Genomic DNA, 19,784 nt, shown 5'->3' on the forward strand with positions numbered 1-19,784 from the left:
CAACATATGATGTTAGGAAAATTGGCTCTTTTCATGAAAAAATACTTAAGGTGAACTTCTTCATGCTATATAACATGATTTTTGTATGGTGTTTAAATTACCTATAAAAATTAAACCCTAAAAAGTAAAATTAATATACTGTTGAACATTTTATGTATCTGGGATGAATAAATCATTTCTGAGTGTAAAAAGAGGAAGAAATCGCTGAAAGGGAAAGATTGACAATGTCTTAGGAGTTTAAAGTTCTATAAGTTAAAAAACATCATAAACAAAATTGAAAAACTGGCAAATTACTAAGAAAATATCTCCAACAAATATAATGGGCAGAGAAGATTAGTATTGGTAAGTCATAAGGAGGTCTTTTTAATGGATGTATGAAAATACAGCCATACTAAATAAATATGCAAAGGACATGAACAGACAGCTCACAGAAGAAATAGAAATGATAGGTAAACAAATGAAAAGCTGAACCTCTCACTAATCAAATAAATGCAAATCAAAATTATGAGATACCAGTTTTCACCTGATTTGCAAATATTAAAAAGCAAACAAGGTAATATTAATTTCTGTCAATGATATAGTGAAATGGATATTCTCACACATTAGTGTAAATTTACAATGGGTTTAGAGAGCAGCTTGATACTTTATGTCAAGAACCCCCAAAATAGTTCATATCCCTTGAATTGTTATTTGCATTTCATGAAATATAATTTAAGGAAATAATCAAAAAAGTACCCAGAAGTACATATTTTAGGATGTTAATTGCAGTATTATTTGTAATCGCACAAAATTGAAAACAAGCAAAACATTAAATAGTAAGAGGAGTGATGCTTAAGTTGTAGTCCAGCTGTATAGTGGAATAATTTGTAGTCATTAAAAAATCATAACATTTTTGAATATTTAATGGCATAGGAGAATTATAATTACAGCCTAATTATAAAGAGCAGGACCCAAAACTGACTATGGTTTAGGTTCTGATTTTAAAGTATGTTTGTATACACTGTCAAAAAATAAAGACACCATGATATTACATTAGTAGGACTATCATTTCATTTTTAAAATTGAATATATTTTCCAAGTCCTCTGCCATGATCATGTGTTACCTTTAGAATCAGGTTTTAAAAAGTTATTTTAAAAGTGCGCAGTTCTTTTTCTGTGAATTTTAAATGTTTCACCAGAAAAATCCCATGTGCATTTTGCTTCCACCCTCACCATCTGCTTCCAGTTTAAAACAGACAGTTTTATGTGTAGCCTCTTCCAATATTAGTAGCAGTACTAAAGTTATCCCCTCAGTCTAATTTATCCTTAGTCAGCCCCATGGTGGTGACGGGAGTTTGCTACCAACTTCTATCTAACATCCACCTAGAAATGTATGCATCTGCTGGAGCATAGCATAGGATCTGATGAAAACTGGAGTGTTTTTATGACATGGATTGCTCAATTAAAATGTATGTCCTTTTTTTTTGGTCGGAGTTCATTGTAATGTTTCAACACATTACAAAACTATTTAGCAGAACTTATGTCTTAGTAAAAAAGATGTTAATGTAAAGTATCTTAAGTAAAATTGATCTTCATTAAGATTCCACAATCATAAACATGATAACCTGTAGGAGAAAGGTCGAGATTTTGTTTTGCTATAACTGATGTCATAAAATCTAAAAGCTAACTCTTCCTTTAGGCATTATCTCACCCGTTTTCCACCTGATAGCACATTTTTAATATTAGGTTTTTAAATCATACTATGAAATGATTTGCTTTTATATCCCTTGAAAGTTCTTATTTTTGAAATGATAATTAAATTAAAACCAAATGTAGATATTATTCATTATCTTTATTATATGTGTTGGTAAAACAGAGTCAGCAATATCGTCTCCAGTACCCTTGAGTAGCTAGCCTGGGTCTAACGTAGCCCGAAATTAATTGATGATGTCCCCAGGCTTGATGCCATCCCACCTCACTGCTCCACTGTGGAAGATAACCCGGATCGCCCAGAGGCCAGATCTAATAACCACTTCATAAAAAAATATTTTTTTTTTGGCCGGGCTTGGTGGCTCAGCCTGTAATCCCAGCACTTTGGGTGGCTGAGGTGAGTGGATTGCCTGAGCCCGCGGGTTCGAGACCCGCCTGGGCAACTTGGTGAGACCTCATCTCTACAATAAATCAAAAAATCAGCTGGGCGTGGTAGCGCATGCCTGTAATTCCAGCTACTCGGAAGGCTGAGGCGGAAGGATCGCCGGAGCCCAGCAGGTAGAGGCTGCGGTGGCCGGGAGCGGCCACTGCCCTCCAGTCTGGGCGACAGAGTGACGCTCCAACTCAAAAAATATATATATATATATTTTTTTTTCAGTCTGAGCACCTTGCAGAATTTGATACCAGGAACCGTCTCATATTTCTTGACTGTTTCTCTTCTTTTGTCTTTCTCCTCCATTTCAGCTACTAGAATTCCTTGGATCACATTGTCTGTAGCCCTTTTACTTGAGGCATGCATTCTCTCCCAAGGTTTCATGTGTAAGCTGATTTTTCCCACTGCTTGATCTTGGGCCTTGGACGTCTCTTCTGAACACAGATGCGTGCTTCTCTTTACTGTCTCTCTCACCGTCTGATTGTGTCCCACCAGCACCTCAAATCCAACTGTTATCCAGTACCAAATTTAACATTACCAACCCTGTTATTAGCAACATCATCAGCCTAGTCACCCAAACTAGAAACCTCAGTGTCATCATTTGTCACACACTTCTGCCCACTCTGCCTCTGAAGAGTGTTAATACCTGACCCCTCTCCCCAGTTATTGGTTCGGGGCTTTTGCAATCGGCGGATAACTGGACCTCTCTTTCTGCATGCTCTCATGTCACGTGCCCCATCTCCAGCAAAGCTCCCTTCCACATTGAAGCTAATCTTTTTGAAAGGCGCAAACTTGATTATGTCTTTTACCTAAAGTAAAACATTTCGTGGTTCATCATGGCATGCGTGAATGTAGTGATTCCCAGAACAGCAGCAGCAGGATACTAGTTAGAAATACAAATTCTAAAACTCCAATCCAGACCTACTAATTAAGTAGTGGGGGTGGTGCCCAGCAATCTGTGGTCTATCAAATCCTCTAGGTGATTCTGATGCGCTCTACAGTTGGAGAGTTACTGCACTGTATGTTCTAAAGCCTGGCTGCACATCACAGTCACATGTGGAGCTTGAAAAAAATTACCCAGACCCCAGACCAATTAAATCGAAAACTTCAGGTGTCTGGCCAGACCTGGCATCCATCTGTATCTTTTTAAAAGCTCCCCAGGGATTTTGATACATAGTAAGGGTAGAGAACAACTTAAACTATAAAATTCGCTTCCCCACCCCCCACAGAATCTAAAGTAGTGTTTCTGAAACTCGATGCACACTGGCGTCACCTGGAAAGCTTTAAAAATGACTGATGATTGCCCTCCACCCCCTCCCCATTCTGATTTAATTGGTTTGTAAGTGTGGCCTGGGCTTTGGGGTTTCTTAAGTTCCCTAGGCTATTTTAATATGAAGCCAAGGTTAAGATCACTGTTCTAAAGCAAGGATTTTGAAACTCTGGTGTGCTTTAGAAGCACCTGGAGTACTTGGTAGAAATTGGGGCCCCACTGGCGTGAAGAAGCACCTGGAATACGGACCTCAAGGGTATTTCCAGCTAGCCCCAGGCTGTCGTCTTAGTTTGGTCTTCATCCTCTGTGCTCCTCACCATTCACTGCCCTGCCCTAATTTCTTACAGCTTCCCTTCCATGGCATCCAATTACATCCCATTCCTTAAACATGTCTTATTTGAATCATTGGAGGAAAGTGTAGATTATTTAAGCCAATAAATTGTCATGAGTCAATTGATTAGCCATATGAAAAAAATGGAAATTGGACTGCTGTCTCACTCCTGACACCAAATAAATGCCATATAGATTTTTAAAATTAATTTTTTATTTTAAAAACTATAAAAAGACTAGAAAAATATAGATGCATTAAAAAAATTTGAGATTGAGGAAGGCTTTTCCAAAGTACAAAATCTAAAAGTCACCAAGGAACATGATCAATAAATTTGATCAAATAAAAATTTTTCTGCAGTAAAGTTATCATAAGGACCATTAAAAGATAAACACAAATAGGAAAAAAGATCTTCAATGTATTGACAGAATCACCTCATGTGCAAAAAAAGAAAAAAGCAATAAGAGAAAAAGACTAACATAAGAACTCAGTGGAATAAATTATGAACCAGGCAGTTTGTACAAAAAAAGAAACACAAATGGTCAATTAACATATTAAGAATGTTCTACTTTATTCATAATCAGCTAAAGAAATGTGAAATGTTATGTTAGGTGACAGATATATTAATTAGCTTGACTACAGTAAATTGTGTGATGTATTTGTATAGCAAATATCACATTGTATATCTTAAATATATACAATTTTTATTTGTCAATTATACCTCAATAAAGCTGGGGAAAAAACGCATATCAAACAATGTGATGCCATCTATCAAATTACTAAAATCTGAAAAGAATCAGTATTGGCAAGGTTGACAGGAGCAAGCATCCTAGATACCATTCATGAGAATGTAAATTAGTGCAGTGTCTTTGGAGAGCCATTTAGCTAGATGGATCACAGTAAAAAATACACCCACCATTGGACTCAATATTTCTACATCTAGGAATTTAGCTCACATAATTTTTTTTTTTTGAGTTGGAGTCTCACTCTGTCGCCCAGACTGGAGTGCAGTGGCAGCTCCCGGCCACCGCAGCCTCGACCCGCTGGGCTCCGGCGATCCTTCCACCTCAGCCTTCCCAGTAGCCAGAATTACAGGCATGCACTACCACGCCCGGCTGATTTTTTGATTTATTGTAGAGATGAGGTCTCGCCAAGTTGCCCAGGCGGGTCTCGAACCCGCGGGCTCAGGCAATCCACTCACCTCAGCCTCCCAAAGGCGTGGGATTACAGGCTGAGCCACCAAGCCCGGCTCACATCAATATTTTTAAAATACTCAATGAATCATCAAAACACTGAAATCGGTACAAGTACTCATTAATAGAAGACTAAGTAGATTATGGTACATGAAATATTGGAATATTATTTGGTGATAAAAGATGATGATGGAGATTTAGATGGGCTAATACAGAAAGATATAGATTATTAATAAAAATAAGCAAAAGCAACTTGATAGGCTATATAAATATAGAACATTATATTTGGAATGGTATTATTTGGGGAGGAATTCTTTACATACATAATGCATGCTTATACATACATATATACTGTATTTCTGGATAAGTACATACCCTATCAAAAGAGGTTCCATCTAATTAGGAGAACTGGGGTGGGAAGATGTGGTGAGACTGAAAATCTGGTACGGAGCCTGGCACAAAAGTATTTGAATGAGTCAGTGAATAAGGTTCAGAGATTGAGAGAGATTTTTGTCTGTTGTATATCTACTCCAAATTGTTTGACTTTTTTTAACCATGTACAAATATTTGCTTTTGTAATAAAAATTAAAACATAAAAATGTGTTGTTTACTTCTGGGACTCTCTTTGCTTGTTCAATTCCTCTACCCCAGGTATCTCCTTGTCCTTTTCACTTTTCCTTCTTCCACTTTCCTTCAGGACTCAGGTTGCAGATTGGCCCAGTGAATTCATGACTTCCTCAGCTTATATTTACCACTGTGAACACAGAGTCCCATTATGCTCTGCTGAACCTTTTTTCCCTGCCTGGTGGGGAAAAGACTGTGGTCAGGGATGGTCTGAATCAGCCTTCTTTCTCCTAAGGCTACCAAGGATCTGCCAAAAATGAGGGGAATTTGTACCTTCCTGTTCAACTTCATAGCACTAGACCAACTTAGTCATACCTGGCCCACTGACCCCTTGCGTGTTCTCAGAATACAAAACTCTAGCTTAATTAAACACAGATTGGTTAGCATTTCATTTCATTCATTGTCAAGGCCAACAGCACTTAGAGGAAGCCCCAGGTATTCATTTTTGACTCTCTGGGCCTAGCAAAGTGTGCAGAATATATTGACTATGCAGAAGTACTTGTCAAATGATTTAGAATTTCAAAATATGTAGCCAGTTTTTCATTCAAAGAGGGCCTTAAAGACCCTGTCATGCTCTTTAAGAGAATAACCACAACCTTTTTTTCTTGTCTCAATTCACCACAGAATGCCTGAAGGATTAAACCTCTTGTAATTAATAACTGTGGCTCTATCAGGTAGTGATTCTCTAGAGGGTGACATTTGAGCCTGCAGAATCTCAGAGTTGCATGTGGTTTGGAACAAGCTGCACTAATGACACGCATCAATTATCTTAAGGTTGTCTGCTAAAAATATTATGCACACATGTTCAGAACAGAAACAAATCAGGACCTGAATGGACATGTTCTTACCATGGATACAGGCAAATCTTGTTTTCTGCAAGAAGTAATGGTTACAATAAGTAGAGTGGATAATCTTAGTTTTGCTTCTGAAAATCAGTTGTTGAATTTAGGTCCCATAGCTTGATTGTAACTGTCCCAAAAATTTTAAATATTTTAGTAATGCATGGACCAAATAATCAGCATTCTGCCTCTGAAAAAAGTAAAGCAATGAGATGCAAATATTTTTATTTATTTTAGTGTTGTGGGGTACAAGTGGGAATTTACTATGTAAGTAGATTGCATGGCGGTGAAGTTTGGGCTCCTAACTGACCCACGCTAGTGTGCTAGTGTGACTTGTATTCAGGGCTCACTTTTGAATGAGATCATGTGCTATTTAGCTCTTGTTTCTGCCATAGTTCCACAGTGCCAAAGATGGTCTGCAGCTGCATCCATGATGCTCCAGAGGCCATAATTTTGTTGTTCTTCATGACTGCATAATATTCCATTGTGTATATGTACCACATTTTCTTTACCCAGTCCACTTTCAGTGGGCATCTGGGTTGGTTCCATGTTTTTGCTATTGTGAATAGTGCTGCAGTAAACATGAGTAGGCAGGTGTCTTTTTGGTAGAACGATTCATGTTCCTCTGGGTATATTCCCAGGAGGGGGATTGCTGGATCATATGAAAGTTTGATTTTAGTTCTTTGAAGAATTGCCACACTGTTTTCCATAGAGGTTGAAAAGTTTACATTCCTACCAGCAGTGCAGAAATATCCTATTTTCTCCACAGCCATGCCAACACCTGTTTTTGTTTTGTTTTGTTTTGTTTTTATTTAATGATAGCCATCCTTATCCATGTTAGGTGGTAACTCATTATAGTTTTGATTTGCATTTATCTGATGATCAGTGAGACTGAGCATTTTTTATGTGTTTACTGGCTACTTGTATGTCCTCCTTTAAGCAGTGTCTGTTTATGTCCTTTGCCCACTTTTTAATGGAGTTGTTTGTTTTGTTTTGTTTTCAATTCATTTGAGTTCCTTGTCGATCCTGGATGTTAGGCCTTTGTCAGATGTATAGCTTGAGCATATTTTTTCCCATTCTGTGGGTTGTCTCTTTACTCTTTTGATGGTTTCTTTTGCTGGAGATGCACAGATTTTAAGTTAAATATCTCATTTATGTATTGTTAGGTACTGATTAAAATGAAAAATAGTTTGAACAGACAAATGATTAAAGTTGATAGTGGAAATGTAAACAAGGTTATGGTTAATTAATGGTTTTATCCCTGTGTTTTCCTTTTACAAAGATTTTTCACCTTAATCCAGGAACCTGCAAATGATACAACAGGATTAGCAGGGAAGGGAGTAGTCCTGTTTTAGAGAAAGGAGAAATTGTAGGAGTAGCAGTGGGATTAGGGTGGGGGAAGTTATGTACCTGCTTAACCCAGGAGGACCTCTGTGGACAGGTGGATTTTGGATTGCTGACACAGTAGGATACTATTTGTCTGGGTTGATTGTTTGGGTTAATAGGGAGGGGATTTCAGGACTTAGTGCTGTTTTGAGACTTCTTAGAGGTCACAGTGAGGTGGATATTTAAAAAGGACATTGAACTAGTAGTATACCTAAGACAAGGAAGAAGGGAAGTTGAATTTTAGAAGGAAGTAGGGAAATGAAAAAAAAAAAAAGAATTCCAAGACTTCCTGGTTGGGCACTCTTGGGGCAAGTGGGAGTTGAGGATTTGGTTTACAGTACACAAGAAACTCTAAGACCTGGCTGCATTTTAGAATTATCTCATTTCAAGGGGATGGGATAGGCCCTAGACATTGGCATTTTTAAAACTTTGCCGGTGATTGTAATACGCAGTCCAGGTTGACAACTGTTTATTTATCTAGGAGATGGAAGTGGCAAGAAGTGTGAGAAAAATACTAGGGTAGGAACATCTCAGGACCAGGGGTTTCCAAGTTCTCCTCTATGGTTTGTGGGAACTGAAAGTCTGAATTCTGACTTCATAGATTCTTGGCACAATACGTATTATTTTACTATGAAGCAGTAGAGTTCAATGTCTTTTATTCTTCAAGTCTGAACACATTTCTGGAATTAGAAACTGAAAAATGATTAACTATTTAAAAGAGAAAAAAAAAGAAACTTTGCACATATTTTGCTTTGCTTCTTCCAGGTAGAATTCCTGTGTACCAAAGGTGGACGGAACATTCAGCATTTGTTAAATGGGGCCACCTTAAATTTAGTATTTACTTGTTAACTAGGAACTGAAAGGTTTATAATGGAGAATATCTTTAGATTACATTTAGAAAGTTATGTGGATATGCATTTCATTTAAATACTTCCTCTCTGACTAGAAAGAATTCAGCAGTTGAAGCAAATAGTCTGAGAAGAACCAATTTCCTGATAACATCCACCCTTCTTCTAGGAAAAAAGGGAAATTATTTGTATCTAATTATGCTAAGGAATTAAATCCCTCATGTAAGGCTGAAAAAATAATAATATGCACACATTAGGTTACATTCTTTAACGCTGAGACTTATCCAGATTCAGAGACTAATTAATTATCTAAGATTAATAGAATGAATCAAATTTCATGAAATTGCATGAAGCTTAGGAATATCTTTTACGGCAGCTATGTTCTTACCTTCCTTCCATGACCTTACAAATGCTACTCAGTAACTTTAAACAAAGGGTAAAGTAATCTCTTGTCTATTGCTAGGAAGATGAATTACTGTAGATGGGAGGAAACATACAACTAAAAAATCAACTTTCTTCATCGCTCTTGACATTCACCAGTCTTTACTTGGGATCACCTTGAGATGTGACATCAATTCAGAGTAATAAGGAAGGGTCAATGAAAAGCTAAAACATTCTCAAGAACCCATTATAACACATCTCCAAGGGATTCCTGTCAATGCCACGGCATTTCAAATACAGTACACAAATTCCGGAGAAACAGCTTCATGAAATTGAGACAATGGGCATCTGTGCAAGGCTTATGACATAGAAATTGACCTCTTACTGGGTCTCTCTTCTACTCCTTGTGTGTTTTCCACCCTACAACCTCATCAGTCATACTTTAGAAAATAGTTCACGTGTATTTATCAGTAGTCTATTGTGAAACAGTATATTTTCTATATTGCTGTTGGCAGGCTTTGGGTTTTTTTTTAATATTAAGTAAGTTGATACATTTAAGGGCTTTGGTTTAAGAAAATTTATCACATGAATAAGGATCTGGAATTGGCTTTGCAAGATGATTCTGAGGTTGATGGCATCTGTATCTCTTTCCATCAGTAGATGTGTAGTTCTTTACATCTTGTTCACTTATTTAATCTGTTCTAGCAGGTAGTTTAAAGCCCTGTGCATAAAATAACTTCATACATAATTATTAGGAAAAACTGGTATGCTTCCTGTTCACTATATAACAGATAAGACACTGACAACCCAAAGTCTACTTTTTGTGTATCTGTAAGTATAACCAGAGTTTATTCCTCGCCAGCATTTAAAATTATAAACTGGTTACAGGAGAAGAGAGATGAAGTATAGTTTGCATATCGTTCATTCCATTCAGTTTTATCTATGGTTTCAGGAGGCAGAATGATTAAAATGATCATTGGCCAAACTTTAATATTTAGCCTATAGAATTTTCCCTCTCCACAGAAATTTTGTTTAGCACTATTGAATAGTTTGAGTGTCTGAAATAGATCAGGGCCATTAAATCTGTTAAGTACTAAACAATATGAGATGAAAAAATCTTATTTGCTCTAAAGTACAATAAGAAAACTGGCAGAATTCTTAAATGTTTAGGCACTATAAATGTTACATATGAGAAATGCAACTAAATGTAACATTGTTATATATACTTGCATAAATGTAGAATATGAGCACATTGTAATATATTTAACATGATTTGAGGTAGAGCCTCCATTATGTTAAAAAAAAAAAAAAAAAAAACCTAAAGCTTACCCAGGTTTTCTAGTTTTGCTCTTAATCCTCTCTAACACGTGCAAACCGTATTCCCCTCAGTCTTCCCCCTCTCAGTTAATGCCACCGTGTATCCACTTGCTTTGTCCTATAATCCAGAAATCTTCCTTGTTTGCTTTCTTTCCCCCTTTATTCTACTCAGCCCCACTTTTTCAGCAGATCTTGTTGGCTCTACGGCCGAAACACAACTGAGATCTGCAGTCACCCTATCCAAATCCCCATTGTCTCTCGCCTTGTCTGTGGCGGTCACCTCCTGATGCATCGGCCTGCTTCCACTCTTACCTACTTAAAGAGCACTGGCCACAGAAAAGCTAGAAGGGTCTTTCTCGAATGTAAATGAAACACGGCATTCCTCTCTATGTGGTCGAGGGTTCATAAATATTTGTTGGCTGAATTGGTCACATGGTGAGTAATGGTGCTAGCTATGGAAGGATCAATAAGGCAGGAACAGGGGAAACCGAAAGGGAGTCAGAGAGCCCAGAGTATAAGGAAGCCTTGATTCACTGTGTACGATTCTGTCTTTACTTGAAAACCTAAGCATATGAGTCTACTCTATTCATTGGCCAACTGTGAACACTTTACAGCTTATACCCAGAGAATTCCACTGACGGCCAATCAAGGTTTTTTTCCTGGCCACTTAGTGTCTAAACAGCTGCCCAGGCTTAATTAATATTCTACAGTTATATCTGGAGAGGATCCAGCTTCTGAGACAGGTGTCTAAAGGAAGGGAAGATTTCTAAGTCTCTTCATGTATCACCTGCCTGGGTCTGGTAGGATAGACTCACACTTCTCTGGGGACCTGAAGTATTATTTATAGCGTTCACTCAGTTTGAGGTTCTTGATTAGCGGTTTGGTCCCCACTTTATCTGCTGGGGTTCATCTTGCATGGAAATTCAAGGCTTGATTCTGTGAAGTTTGGTCTTACAGTTTTTAAGCAGTGTGCATGTGTTGTAAAGAATCTCCAACAAAACAATAAGAAACACAGCACTGATTGTTGTGGTGTGAACAGCACAACTCACTTAAGAGGATCATCAAGCAATGACAGCAAGGATTCAAATGGGGAGGCTTACTCTTTTGTCTACCAGGAGTTTCAAACGGCAACTGCCATTAATTTTTGGATTCCCTCGGTCCTGATAGAAAACCAAGGCATCCGAAAGTATCATTTTGTGAACAGACAGCTATTAAAAGCACATGAATAACCTACAGAGGGTATAGCATATGCCTTTTAAAAAGATTTGCAGCTTGCTTCTCTGTGGTGAAGACACAGGACTTCTCCAATCTAATTACAAAGCAATCAAACAATTTAATTAATCTGGAAACCACTTTCTTAACAATAGCTGCTGCTAAAATGAGGCACCCTGTGTCGCACTGTTAGGTTAAGTACGGTTTTCATACACTGCTTATGTATTAGCCATGCTAGTTCCCCTTGGGGATCATGGAGTTAATTACCTCCCTAGTCCCTGACCACTACTAAGATTTACCTTACCGGGTCGGAAACATCAGCAGCGATACCAGCGGTCTATAAAGCATCCTAGCACTCAACATACAAGAGCCAGCAAATCCCTGGGAGCAGCAGGGTTTGAGTTATACGCAAGTGCTGCACATATGGGCAGAGAATTCACTGGCACCAGTTTTCATTTGAGAGCCTCTCAGGTATTGCCTTGCAGATGGGTGGATGAATTCAGAGAGCAGTGCTGTGAGGAGTGAAGGTCATATATAGGACTCGGTTTCAAGCCGTCTTGCTCTCCCGTCCCAGGGACACCCTGTGCATGTGCACACTGGTCAAGTTCCCATCTCTGGCTTAAGCGCGTATGATAAAATGTGCTTTATAATTTGGCTTGTCCTAAATTAGCCATATTTTGGTCGCTGTCTAACAAAATAGTGTTGCTAAGTCTTCAGAGACCGAGTAGAAATCAATTTTTATTTCAAATAACAAAGACGTCAAAGATTAACTTCTGCCTGTCTAATCTTCTGTTCTTACAATTTTTCCCCAAGGAGAATTGAAGAATTTTCTGTACTACATGACACAAACATCTACAGAATGCTCAGTTACCCTTCTGTTATCACCACCACTCCACTTCTCACCCCAAATCCCCTGTAAGTGAGTCAGTCATCCTCCCAGTCTGTCCACATTGGAAACGTCAGTTGCTTTCTGTCTATACTCTTTTCCATTTCTTGTATCTAACCCATCAGCGACTATTCTTGGTTTTCCCACAAAAATATCCTTACTACTGGCTTTCCTGGTCTAGAACCTGCTCCTCTGCTATTTCCCTGTTCACCCTACCAGCTACATCAGACCTGTTCAAACCGTTGGCATCTCTCTTTCTCTCTCTCTCTTGCCTCCAGATGTCTCTGAAGTCCTCTCACTAGTTAGAACCAATAAGCACAGTTCACAGCTCATTGGCTTTACTGGTCTGAATTCCCTGCACCCAGAGGCCAGTCTCTATTGCATTACCCTATGGTGTTTGGGTTGTTTCTGATTCCTTCCTTATGTTCCTTTCTGTTTCTCCTCTCATCTAAAACTTGCTGAACTGCCCTTAAATTGAGCTAGAGTCTCTTGTCCTTAAGGTCTTATCAGGTGCTCTAGCCCACGTCACCCCACTCATTTTCTCTCATATCCCGTGACAATTAAGAACCTTAATGAGATTTCATGTGCGTGTATGTGTATGCATTTCAATTTAGCTTTTGAATCTGATATGAAGCAAAAAGAGAGATCTGTGAGAAGTAAGATAATGCAGATGTCTTTAATTTTGCAGTTGAAGATGTTTGGTTTTATAGCAGTGTTGGACTAGATTTAAAGAAAATGAGGATAGTTTTCTACTGATGGACCTAGATAAACAACATAACCTGAGAAGATAGAATTTGAAGATGAGAGATGGTCAATGGCAGCCTTGCTTTTTTTTTTTTTTTTTTTTTAAGAACAGAGTTACAATAATTTACCTCTGTATTTATATCTCTGCCCATCCACCCTGAAGGTGATGCATCACTGTGAATTATAAAATACCTATGGCTTACTAATATTTCTAAAAGTGAAAAAAAAGTTTTAAGTTGATTCCTTGTTTCTTTATTCTTCAGATTTTTTTAAAAGTATTTTATAAGCTCTCTGCAGTTGTTTTAGTGATCACATTATAATATCCAGATACAGTGGTTTTTTTTTTTTTTTTACAAAAATCACAGGGCTGATTATTTGGTGCCAGGTTTCATTGGTCTTATTATTTCATTCTATGTAAATAAGGTACCAGAGGTTGCTCTCAAAATGTCTTGGCTTCAAATAACACTTGTTTTGTTACTTGTAATAATTTACTGGTGGTTTGCTCTATGTGGTGTGTGAGCAAAGTGAACGTTTTCCCTCAAATCAAAAACAAAATCTATTTGTAGATTCTGGCAGTAGGAAATATTTAGGAAACAAAATTTTTTTAGCCATCTTGAAATTATCAAGATCTTTCAAGGAATATGAAGAATAATATATAAGCTAACTTAGGGATATGAGGGGAGGGCATGAAGATTGTTGGGAGAAGTTGAAAGAACGTAATTTAGCTGTGTAGATAAATGGACAAAATGAATCCTGGATTACTGGATAGCAAAAGCAGAATTCATTTCTCCAGGGGCCCAAGGAACAACAGATGCAAAGGCATGATAAATTTCATTGCAGCAGGGGGAAAAGTGCTTCATGATTCTCTATCCATAAAGAAATGGGCTTCTCAGCGCTTCCCAGTTAAATGGCTGTGATTGTGCTGTCTGTCATAAAGTTAATGGCATTTGTTGAAGACATCACTATAAAATTTGCAACCTTAAGTTAATTGAAAAATTTCAGTATAGATACAGCCAGTCCAAAAGTCCTCAAGGTAACACTAAACTTATCCTCCTTAATGTGTTAGTCTATTCTTTTTGCACACTGGCAATAAATTATTTACCTTTACAGCCAGGTACTGCCTTTAACGTGAAATTGTGTATTCTTTACACCTAATTACAGTAGTCACTTTCATTAAGAAACCAATAATAAACCTTGCTGTTAGGGATTAAGCAGATCTTCCTGACTTATTTTTTTGTTTTTAATTTTCTGGAATGCACAGGATTACTTTGCAACCTTCCCTCGCCCCCTTATTTAAACCAGCTACAGTCCCCTGCAGCCCTCAGACAGTTCCGCCCGTCTAATTAAACATGCAGAGGGAAGCAGGGTGGTCTGGAGTGTCGTGAACTTGCCCTCACCAGCTGCCTGCCAAGCTTTCTCAATGATCAGCAGCAGGTTGAGTGGTCTAATGGAGAAAGTAACAAGCCCCGGGGGAGCTGCCCTCCTTCCAGAGAACCCTGGCTGCTCCACGCCAGCCCTGGAGGACTTGGGCAGACGTGCTCTGCCAGCCTTTGTGTGGCTGCAGCTTGTCCAGGCTGCCGGGCCAGTCACAGTACAGCTGCTTAGGAGCCAGGGGATTGTTGAAGAAAATATTGACAAGGGGTAATCCCGCTGTGCCCCTCGGCACACTGAAGTGGATCTGGGCCGTTTCGAGATAGGTCCAGACCTGCTGGAGGCTTCCCGGCATTTAACAACTAGCTTTGAATTGCCAGCCCGCGGGTTCGAGACCCGCCCGGGCAACTTGGCGAGACCTCATCTCTACAATAAGTCAAAAAAATCAGCCGGGCATGGTAGTGCGCGCCTGTAATTCCGGCTACTCAGTAGGCTGAGGCGGAAGGATCGTTGGAGCCCAGCAAGTCGAGGCTGTGGTGGCCGGGAGCGGCTACTGCACTCCAGTCTGGGAGACGGAGTGAGCCTCCAACTCAAAAACAAAAACAAAAACAACTAGCTTTGACAAATCCACCTTGAAAATACGTACTTTCGAATAGGAGGATTTCTTTTCAAGAACTCAGACTTTGATTCACTCTACTACAAATAAAAATACTAAGGCTGCCTCCCTGAAATAGTAAGCACCCTCTGGTTACAGCCTATGCTTACCCCCATGTACCTGCTCTTTGAAATGTTAGCATCTAGAGGGTCACGGCCGTGACATTCATATATATTTATTATTCTGTTGGCTGAATGAAATATTTATATTGTTAAATCTATTGAGGACTGCTGGTTGGTGGTAGGATGTGTTTGTTTATGTCTTTTGCACACTTGGAAAGCTGTGTTAGAACTCAGGCCCCCCCTGTCCCCGTCCCCCCCAAAAAAAAATCCTTGCTCCAGGAAAAATCAAAGTGTTATTGGGGATTTGAAGAAAAGGGCATTTTGCAGAAATATTGTAAATATTGTGAATTTTTTTAAAATTAGCAATGCGGGGTACAAGTAAGGGCTGACTATACAAATAAGCTGCTTGCAGGCGAAGTTTGGGCCTCCAACTGGCCCTCACTTCCCCGGGTTTAGGACCAGGTACCCTTTGTGTTGTTACCATGTCGTCCCCCCCCAGCCCCCTCCTCCCCAGGCAGTGCTCAGCGACTGCCCTCCCTTGTGCTAATGTGAGCAGTGTTCAGGACCCCCTTATGAGTGAGGACATGCGTGAGTAAGAAGCATTCTTTGTTTCTGTGATAGATCACAAAGTATGATGGTCTCCAGCTCCATTCAGCTCGCTGCAAAGTCCACGATGTTGTTCTTCTTTATGGCTGCATAATATTCCATCAGGTGTAGGTACCACGTTTTTTTCTCGTAGTAAACTTGTCTCCTCTTTCTCTTCACAGGTAATAGCCCTCAAGATAGTCCACGAAATTTCTCCCCCAGTGCCTCAGCCCACTTTTCATTTGCACGGAGGTAAGGACTGCTTGTGAGTGGACTAATAAGGTGTTAGGCGAAGGATCCTATTCCTCTTCTCCCCGCCCCCACTGCTCCCCACTCCCTGGCGAGGTCCTGCTTACTATCATGTAAGGCCTTCTGAAGCTGCCCTGACCCGAGGCTACTACGGAACTTTGTTTGCAGACCGGCTTTAGCATTTTAATGATGTCGGCCTTATGTTAGCTATATGTCCCTCTCTTGGCCATTCCCTGGATGGATGAAGACAATGAGCTCCCCAGGAGGGCAGGCTATGACCCTTTGTATCTTTCTTCCATCCCTATTACAGTGCCTTGTACATGCTTTGTGCTCAACAGATTTTCATTGAATTATCAGAGCTGATATTATTGAGACTCAATTCATCTCTGTGCAACTTTTTTTGGTTGTCAAAATACCTTTTATAAAAATGACTTTCTTGGAATCACAGGGTGTTAACTTTGAGGTGCTCCTCTATTTGAGAGCATCAAGCCAGCAATCGAATGGTCCCCTTGGGGAAAAGACATGCAGGAGCTGTGGAATTTTTTTTTATTTTTTTTTATTTTTTTTTTTATTTTTATTTTTTTTATAATAATTAATCAGTATTTTTATTATAGTTTTGTGGGGTACAGTTAAGGGTTAGGTGTACAATTACGTTTCATTCAGACACCCTGTTGATAAGAGGTGTTTTCCCAGCCCCAGACAGATATTTGCTACTGTTAATCCCATCTCCCTCCCCCCCATAGTTTCCTAGTACCGTACATATACACGATGGAATTTTTTATTTTCTCTCCTCCTATCACGTTTTAAATTGGGCACCAAATATCAAAGATAGATGCCTCATACCTGGGTCATTGAGTCAAGAGGGAGTGTTTTTGCTGCTCAGAGGACGGAGGGTACCTAGTCTCATCTCACACCTGTTCAGTTGTAGACTTTCTGCTATGATGCAGCCAAGTCAGAGGACTGTGCTCAGTCATCTCCTCTGTGTTCTGCATGTGGAATTAGTGTCCTTCACCCTGTCAGATTCAAGCCTTCACCTTTCTGGGCTCTTTTACCCTCTCACATGCATACCGTGTCCTCTTCCACACAGGAAAACCACAGAGAAAACAAAATACCCCTTCAGCCAAGGGTCTGAATGTCCAGGATAAATTTGGTGTATGGTGCGAATGTCCTAGATATTTGGTAAATGTTCCTCAAAGACCTAATCATATCCTGGAGTAGATTGAAGTAGCACTTAATAAAGACACATAGGTAGGTTAAAAAATATATTTGTTCTTCCTCAAGTTACTAACCTGCAAAATTTGCAATGTCCTCATTGCCGTTTGTCAGTGTGGAGCATATTTTATATTACTAAATCCAGAAAAAGATGTGTTTGCAGCATTTTCCAAATTCTGTATAAGATTTTATTATTTAAAAAGCTTGTTCTTTCATTATCTTAGTCATTTCTTATCATACATTAAATGCCTATATGCATCCCTCTGTGGGGAAGATACAAGAATAATTAAAATATCACCAAGAAACTTATTGGGACCTACATCCTGATTTTCTTCAGTTCCAACTTTTGGGTTTTTGTTGTTATTGTTTGAGTTCACTATTTTAAGTACTATAAGGAAATTGTGAGAATTAACTGGTTCCACAAATCCTGTGTTTACTCGTGCATATTAAATCATGCTGGTGCTATTATTCTTAGTGGAAAAAAAATCCTATAAAAATTGTTAAATAAGTGTCCACCATAGTCTTTAAAACACATCTCTAAAAAGGGGAGAATGCATTTAATTACTATAAGCAATAAGAAAAATGGAAATCTCATTACAGAGTGCATTTAAACATGACAGAAATCATAGTGTCTTAATCCTGGCAGATTTATAAAAATGAAGAGAATCTAATAATTAAGTAGGTGACTGAGGACAGATGAATCAGGTTCCTGTGCTATAAAAAAAAAAATACACAAACCCCCAGGCGTGTTCATTTTTGACAAATAAACCATAAACCGTGAAAGGAGATTATCACAGGAGACCTCTAGTTCATTTTGAATAAATTTCCAGATGGAACTCCTTCCACACTCTTCAAAAAGTATTAATTTAGATTAGAACATGAGTGATCATCTTTTTAAACTGGATTTGAGTAAACAGAGCCCTGTGTTAGTAATGAAAACTCAAATTGAAATATTTTTATTTAATATCTGGAGTCCTTCTCTCCATTTTAGAGTTGATTTTCATTTGAGAGACATGGAGATCCCACTCCTGGATGTCCAGCCCCTTCCATCTGGCCTGCCTTTCTGAGCCTTTAAGACTTAATGTCATTTTGAGACTCACACATTTTTTTGTTTTGTAAATTTAGTTTAATAGAGGAAATAATGCTCTGTGTTTTAAATTAGTCTTGGGTGAAGGGATAAAAGGCTGATTAACCTTTTCTGATCTGTCTTGTACCATGAGATAATGCGCCCCTGGTAGACATCCCCTGTAATGTAATAGTCCAATCGTAAGACTGGAAAGTATGATGACACACACTTGCTTTCTACATTTTCAAATGCAGATTTGAGAGTGAGATTTTCAAGTGAATTTTTTAATACTAAGGTGAAATAAAGGATGAAAATGAACACCAAAGTATAGTAAATTTTGTCTGGAGCAATGAAACATTTCACACTGCTAATTATAATACTGATTTACAGTCCACCTGATCATGATCTTACTAATACTTTTCTCCTTGTTGGTAAGATAGAGGTAGTAATATTGTCCTGCCTCTCCCAGAAGTTGTAAAGGTCTACCTTTATTGGAAATTGGAAATTGGAAATTGCTTTTGCATCATTGAAAAATCTAGAAATGTCTTGGGTCTCTTCTAGTTGTCTAGTTATTATTCACCAGGTTAAATCTCAGAATATATTTCTACAAGCAAATTACTAGAATAGACTTGTCTGGTGAGGTCAGGTGATCAGACACTTGTTGATCACCTCCTAGTTACTCCTTCAAAATTCCTTCTGGATAGATTTTAGTTCGTTAACGTTATAATGACATAGTTCAGCTTGTTCCAACATCACCCAGAATATACAATGTATCACCTCAGGTAACTATAATGAACAGTAAATCGGCTTCCTCTTCATTCAGGTAGGATAGCCAGGTTGATACTGGAGCTTTTCATTTTCTTTGTTGTATACCATATTAATCAAATTTTTGTGAGTAGTGTTGAAGTGATTTGTTTTTTGCTTTTGTCCAATCTCTTTGTGACCTGTGTTCCCATCAGATATGTTCCCCTGCTTACTTTTTCATTTAATGTAACACTGAGGTTTCCACCCACAAAGAAAAGACTCTTCAAAAAAGCCTTGTTGCGTTGGCAAGAATTGTGTCTTGTCTTCAGATCGCATTTTATTGGCAGCTACTGCAAAGAAAAGACAACATTGTTAGTGGGATCCAAATTGCACTTGTGTGATAGCTTTCTTGAAAAAAGGATACACTCTCTCTTAAGTACTGTATATAGCATATATAGTAACTTCTGATGTGCGGTTGTCATGGTAATGAAAATGCAATGGTCCTTGGTGCTCCATTTGAGTAAATAGACACAGGCAACTTAGGGAACTTTATGAGTCGTAAATTATTTCTCGTCCGTGGCTGTACAGAGTACCAAGCACATTCTTGTTTAAACATCTTTCTAGTTGTGTGTTTTCCGGAGCAAGCAAATGTAATTTATGCTTCAGAACTAATAAGAACATGTCTCCTCT

The 19,784-nt window shown here is 38.6% G+C and overlaps 1 protein-coding gene across 1 annotated transcript in view; it reads left to right on the forward strand.

Moving 5' to 3' along the window:
* The window catches only part of LOC103262380 (microtubule-associated serine/threonine-protein kinase 4-like), a gene marked incomplete at its 3' end in the record, with an annotated part of 411,003 nt that overhangs the window by 381,001 nt on the left and 10,218 nt on the right, over positions 1-19,784 (forward strand). The window contains exon 7 of the mRNA XM_008060005.2: positions 16,006-16,075. Coding sequence (XP_008058196.2) covers positions 16,006-16,075 — 70 coding nt within the window. The remainder of the gene's footprint in view (positions 1-16,005; positions 16,076-19,784) is intronic.

This window comes from Carlito syrichta, unplaced genomic scaffold, assembly GCF_000164805.1.
Source record: "Carlito syrichta isolate Samal-C Ts95f unplaced genomic scaffold, Tarsius_syrichta-2.0.1 Scaffold304473, whole genome shotgun sequence".
NCBI classification, from domain to species: domain Eukaryota; kingdom Metazoa; phylum Chordata; class Mammalia; order Primates; family Tarsiidae; genus Carlito; species Carlito syrichta.